At 30.4% G+C, this 6,767-nt stretch overlaps 2 protein-coding genes across 2 annotated transcripts in view; one reads left to right on the top strand and one right to left on the bottom strand.

The window, feature by feature from the left end:
• LOC125872110 (superoxide dismutase [Mn], mitochondrial) overlaps positions 1–6,767 on the bottom strand; it is a 333,170-nt gene that overhangs the window by 70,635 nt on the left and 255,768 nt on the right. The window lies entirely within an intron of this gene.
• On the top strand, positions 1,773–3,602 carry LOC125872093 (premnaspirodiene oxygenase-like). The gene is made up of 2 exons (XM_049552768.1): positions 1,773–2,747; positions 2,837–3,602. The coding sequence occupies exons 1-2, from the start codon at positions 1,827–1,829 to the stop codon at positions 3,458–3,460; spliced, it is 1,545 nt and encodes a 514-aa protein (XP_049408725.1). The 5' UTR covers positions 1,773–1,826; the 3' UTR covers positions 3,461–3,602.

The following is a 6,767-nucleotide window of genomic DNA, read 5'->3' as shown; positions in this document are numbered from 1 at the left end:
AAACGAAAAAATCTACTAGCCGCATATTTTTTCGCTCCAGCCTCTTCGGTATCATACTTACTCTGCAATGCTTTCCAAATTTTCTTTGCACTAGAGTAAGTTCTGTCATAATAATCATAAAAATTATCAGATAGACAATTAAGAATATAATACCGACACTTATAGGAATCACCATCGTACTTTTCCACTTTCTCTAGATGAGAAATAGTTTCATCATCATTCATAGAGGTGATGTCTACTTTATTAGGATTCTTCTCAGTTAACAGATAAGAAACATTGAGAAGACTCAAGTAGAAAAGTACTTTACCCTTCCATCTCTTAAAATGATTACCATTGAACCGAAATGGCTTGTTAAGGTCTTCCATCTTGACATCCGCGATTTTTTCAATTGTAGCCATGTGAATCTCCTTAAAATTGTTAGTGAAAACTTACAAGATAACAAAAAATACAAGATTACGATTGAAAATAAAAATGAAGAAATAAATCTCCTCAGGCTAAGGCGCGGATATCTCGCTCTCTTTAAGGTGATTCAAGCCCACTGCAGCAAATGTTTTCACCGGTCCAGCAGTAGTTCTTCTTGACTTGTCCCCTCCAGGATACAACAGCCTAATCACAATATATAACTCAACAACTTTGGACAAGAGTTGAGTCCAAAGCTCCACAAAAAAGAACATCTCCCTTCAACTAATAAGAACTCTCTTTTTGACAAACTTTATGCACTCTATATTTTTCTTGTGTGTATTGTATATACGAAACCAAATGAAGACCACCACTATTTATACTAGAAGAAGTCTTCCTAGCAATGAATAGGAAGATAATGGTGTAGTAAATAGTAAAGATAATGGTCTTAGGAGTTACATAGGTTACAAGGTGTCACGGAAGAATAAAGAGTAAGAAGTAATGGAATAAAAAAGCTAATAGCCACCAACGGCTGAACCTGCTGCAATTGCACCAAGGAATTAGTAGCATATGCAATTACTCTATGGAGTAATGCACCAACTTAATGGTCCAAACGGCAGCAAAAGAATTTCCATTAACTCCCACCATACTACAACAAATGAAAGTCAACCAATGCATATTCTAATGCAATAATGAATAGAGGGAGTAATGACTGACTTAGGGGCAAACGATCAATGCTAAAATGTAACATTCTTATAATATTAAAATGCCCCTACACTAACATGATGTGTCAATTTTAAGAGATCCGCAATTAAATTTAACAAAACATTTTTTTTACTTTAATAATTAGTTTTAGGACTTGGGGCCAAAATAATTATTGGGAAATGATGAAAAAATCATTAATAATAATATAACTTAATATTTAGCAAAATAATAATACTCAATTTTAGATAAATATTACTATCATAATATATAAATAATAGTATAGAATATTAATATTTGAACTATGTTGGGCATTGTCCTAAGAAATTATTTTAACGGTGTGAAATGTTTCCCCAAAATTAAACAAGTCTTCCTTATTTAATTAGAAATACATGAATCGCCAAGTTATTAGTGGAGAAATAAAATAACATAGATAAACTCATGAATTAACTAAGCACAATATGACACTTGGAAAATGAGTTGTCAGGAGATGGGAAACTCTTGCCGTCTTGGGTTAGTAAATGATCAAAAGTTAATAATTCTTTTGAAATGAAACATTTTCCTTATTATAATTACTTATCGTTTTATATACCTCAAGGACTATTTTGGCCAATTTTTTGTCATTTATTTATAAGGTCATTTGAATAATTATTGAGTCATTATAAAAGCAGCTATAGTAGATCAAATGTAATATTATAAGCTTCTTTCTTTTTCCTTACTTTTCAATGGAGATGTTTAACTCCTTTCTTTCCAATTTAGTTTTATTGCTTCTCTTTTTGTCCTCCCTCATACTTATAGTTAAAAAATGGAGAAAACCAAAAAATCGAAACGAAAAACAATTTAGGTTGCCTCCAGGTCCATGGAGACTTCCCCTCATTGGAAATCTTCATCACTTAATCGGAGGAGGGTTGCCACATCATATTTTTAGAAAATTATCTCAAAGGTATGGGCCTCTTATGTACTTGCAACTCGGGGAAGTTCCTACCGTGGTCATATCATCAACTACTATCGCAAAAGAAATTCTAAGAACTCATGATCACGCCTTTGCTTGTAGACCACAACTTACATCCACAGACATCATATTTTACAATAGTATAGACATTGCATTCAGTCCATATGGTGACTACTGGAGACAAATGCGTAAAATTTGTACTTTAGAACTTTTTAGTATAAAGATGATCAAGTTATTTAGTGCAATTCGAGAGGATGAGCTTACGAGTCTCATTTCATCAATTCGTTCCATGAGGGGTTCTCCAGTAAACATGACAAAAAAGATTTTTCTGTTTACTAATTGTATCATTTGTAGATCAGCATTTGGAAAAGTATGCAAAGATCGAGGCGAGTTCTTAACAACTTTGAAGGAAGTACTGTTATTAGCAGCAGGATTTTTTATGGCTGATTTGTACCCTTCATGGAAGTTACTTCACAACTTAAGAGGTGAGAAAACCAGAATGGTGAACGCGCATAAGAAGGTTGATGCAGTTATGAAGGAGATCCTGAATGAACATATCGAAAATAAAGCAGCTGGGAAGAAGGGAAATGGTGAGTTTGGAGACGAAGATTTGGTTGATGTTTTGCTAAGGGTGAAAGAGAATGCGGAACTTCAATATCCAATCACAAATGACCACATTAAAGCTGTGATTTTTGTAAGTTTGTTCTCCTTCTTTATCTTTGTTCGCTTTTCCTTTCCCTTTTCTAGAATTTATTTTTATTTTTATTGTTAATGTTGATGTAGGACATATTCCTAGGAGGAACTGGATCTTCATCTTCAACTATTATTTGGGCGTTATCAGAAATGATAAAGAACCCGAATGTTATGATCAAGGCTCAAAGTGAAGTGAGACGAGTTTTTAAAGGAAAACAAAATTTTAGTGAAGAAGAAGTTGAAAACTTGACATACCTAAAGTCGGTGATTAAGGAAACATTAAGGCTACATACGCCAGCTCCTCTTCTAGGGTCTAGGGAATGTAGGGAGCAAACAGTTATTGATGGATACACCATACCTCTAAAGGCTCGAGTACTAGTCAATGCATGGGAACTCGCTAGAGATCCTGAAAGTTGGGATGATCCTGAAAATTTTATACCAGAAAGATTTGAGAATTCTTCTATTGATTTTATGGGAAATCATTTTGAGTTTATTCCATTTGGTTCAGGACGAAGGGTGTGTCCAGGGTTGTTACTTGGTTTTGCTAATGTTATACATCCTTTAGCTCAGTTACTCTACCACTTTGAATGGGAACTTCCTAATGGAACTAATCCGAAAGATTTGGATATGACTGAAACGCATGGATTAACCGCGGAGAAAAAGGAAAATCTATATTTAATTGCTATAGATTATAGAAACAATGAAGAATTTTGATGTTTTGTCGTGAAATATATAGAAAAGTCAATGCATCCTCTGTAGTTCTTCCTCTTTTTTTCGGTTTGTTTAAGTATGTGTACTGAGAATAATTGAATGTATTAAATTGAATCGATCAATCATGTGTACATACCATAGAAGTATTAAATTGAATGGATCAATTATGTCAATGCAGCCAAGGGTGGGTTTGATTAATGAAATGGATCGAGTATCTTGAGGTCTCACATTCAAATATTAATAGCTGATTAATTTAGGAAAAAATTGACAAAAACTTGTTTTTGGGAAAATGCTTGTCGGTCCAAAAATTCATCTGAATCGATTGGTCTTTTAAATACATAAATTAATCATTTTTTAACACACAATTTTTAAAAAAAAATGAAAAACCAATCAAACTCGATCAGTTTTAAAATACATAACTATAAAAATGTGAATCTCCGTCTTTAATGTGGTAATAAGATACTATTCTACCACTAGATCATTGGTGCTTATTGGTTTAAGTCTTTCATATTTCTCATTTATACTCTTCAAGCTTCTTTTTCTCGATAAAAACAAAACGAATTCTATTGATTTAAAAAAATAGGTGTATTTTTCAAATTAAGTTGACCGAATTTATATACTTTCATATATTTTTTCAAAATTTGGTTTAAGACTTTCATATTTCTCATTTTCGATCTCATTTATACTTTTCACGGTATTAAATGTAGTGAGCCAGCGACAAAGAAAATAATAATAACTAAAAACACTTATTGTCTATATTTAATTTATTACCAAATTTATTGTTGAGATCAATTTGTGACATAAGTTATAAACATCGAGTTTATGTTATTATGAATATATCCATTTTAAAAAAATTTATACGGCATTAACAAAATATTTGACATCATTTGGATAGTTATAATTCTAAATTTTGTTAAATGGTACATTGGAAATAAAATTCACGCATTTTAGATGAATAAGTTCACTTATATGTTCGGTCAACATTTTGTGTGTTAAATGGTACGTTGGAAATAAAATTGAAGGTTAAAATAAAACAAGATTGAGTTAGAGTGTCAAAATGAAATTTAGTTTTAAGTTAAAGGGGTTATTCAACTCCTCTCCATATTCCCCAAGTATTTAATTGAATTAAAAATACATGACATATAAAAAAGTTAATAGCTAAAATTTAATTGATTAAATCAAAACTTTAATATAATTTAGATAATTAATACTTTATAAATAAAATAATAATGTCATAATCATAATAATATATTATCTTGTCCATAAATATATAATAAGCTTTTCTTTTTTCCCTATGAATATTTGTCTTCTTCATTTTTTGAATTAAGTTAATTTGGTTGAAATTTTCTGATGATCTTAACAAAAAATCTAAGTTATCAATTACTTATTATTTTTCTTTAAAAAATAGAAGATAAATATTGCTTAGGGAAAATATAATAAGAGAGAGAAATGTTAAAATATATTATGAATAACATAATATATTGCTATAATTGTGACATTACTAATTTATTTATAAAATATTACTCATTTAAATTAAAATTAAAATTTTGATCTAATCAATTAAATCTTAGAATAAAAATTAGAGAATAAAAAAAAAAGAAATGGAGGGAAGCCGTGATCATATGCCTAGATTTTCGACAAATAAGTAAATGAATTCATTAAATTATATTCTAAAATTTGTCTTAACTACTTAAATAATAAACCATCACATTAATAATTGTTGGGTTTTAAAAGGTGTGTATGGAAAATGAAGAGTTGTGATTTTTATGAAGAGTTGTGACTTTTATGAAAAATTGCGACTTTTATGAAAAATTGCTACTTTTATGAAAAGTTGTGACTTTTCTGAAAGATTGTGACCTTTCCGGTAAGGCACAATAAGAACATTTTCACACTACCCTTTATTTTCTATAAATTGAGAGATTTCCTCTCATTTTAAAAGAACCAATATTCTGGAATTCTTCTACTACTACTAAATCTAGTATTCTAAGTGTACTTAACTGCCGTTGAGTGGTTCGCTGATACTGTGGTTTTAGGTACCGATACACCGGTGAGTAAGATCGTTCTATTCTGAGAGGATATATTCCATTAACCTCGGGTACTTGAGGGGAATAATTTTCTTAAGAGGACGCTATGCATTCAATGGACTCGATTTTCTTTCTTTCAGAAAAATATTTTGTGTATTGTTTCTAACCTGTTTCTAATTCTATTTTCTCTACTAGTTTTAATTTTCTAGTTTTGAAAATACTCTTTAGACTTTGTTGCTTCTTACCGAATACTTCATAGTTTCGTTCTAAGTATCTTAGAAACACAAGATGAACAACAATCTTAAGGAAATTATTATACTATTGGTATTTCTTGTATACAACTGATTGAGAGAAACAGATCATGGAAGTACAAGATTAATGCATTATTTATCCAGAATTCAATGTTTTGTTTAGCAAGGTCGAAGTGAGTATGTACTAGAAGAATTGGTGGTATTTCGGTTAAAGATTACACTAGGTAACCTTCTTATTATTTATCTAAAGAGGAAAATAGTTTCTAAAAGTTAACAGTTTTAATATTTGTCATGTATGTCTTTGAAAAAAGATCTGCAAACCATAGCATAAAGAGAGTTGAATAGAAAAGAAGGTAGATGAAGATAACAAATGGATAAGTAGGTGAAGGAGAAAATAGAGTTGAAGAGAAGATAGAGAAATAAATAGGGGAGAAAGTTCTTAAGGATAAAAATATCGACTATTAACATTAAAAAGGATCTCTTCACACGAATTTTAGATGAATAAGTTCACTTATATGTTCGGTCAACATTTTGTGTTTAAATGGTTAATTCATTGGAAATAAAATTGAAGGTTAAAATTAAATAAGATTGAATTGGAGCGTCAAAATGAATTTAGGGTCGTTTCGTAGAGTGTATAAAACTAATGTTAAATAGAGTGTAGTAGTAATGCTTGCATTAGCAATGTATGTATTAGTTATGCTTGCATTAGTTATACAAATATTATTTTTAGAGAAAAGACATAAAATCACCACTGAAGTTGTCCCGGATTTTTAAAAAGGCACATTAACTTTGCAACCGTCTTATTACCCCACTAAACAATTTTGAACATATATTATTATATCATTTTTCGATCAGCCCCTGATTTAAGAAGCAAGTGTGTTCACGCACCAATCATTACATGACACGTGTTAATTTAATTAAAAATGTATTTTTTTTATTGCAAGTTTTTTTCTTTATTTCTCTCTCTCTCTCTCTCTCTCTCTCTCTGACTTATTTTAATTTTGATTTCATCTTAAATTTCACTTCATCTTCCAC

Source organism: Solanum stenotomum, chromosome 8 (assembly GCF_019186545.1).
Source record: "Solanum stenotomum isolate F172 chromosome 8, ASM1918654v1, whole genome shotgun sequence".
NCBI lineage: Eukaryota > Viridiplantae > Streptophyta > Magnoliopsida > Solanales > Solanaceae > Solanum > Solanum stenotomum.
Note: the sequence above shows the minus strand (reverse complement) of the source record. Positions and strands in the feature narration are given on the sequence as shown.

What these genes read in the sequence shown, in the direction of transcription:
- LOC125872093 (XM_049552768.1), top strand. Translation starts at nt 1,827, where the DNA reads ATGGAGATGTTTAACTCCTTTCTTTCCAATTTAGTTTTATTGCTTCTC. An exon ending in ACATTAAAGCTGTGATTTTT is followed by an intron (nt 2,748 to 2,836) that starts GTAAGTTTGTTC and finishes ATGTTGATGTAG; the next exon opens with GACATATTCCTAGGAGGAAC.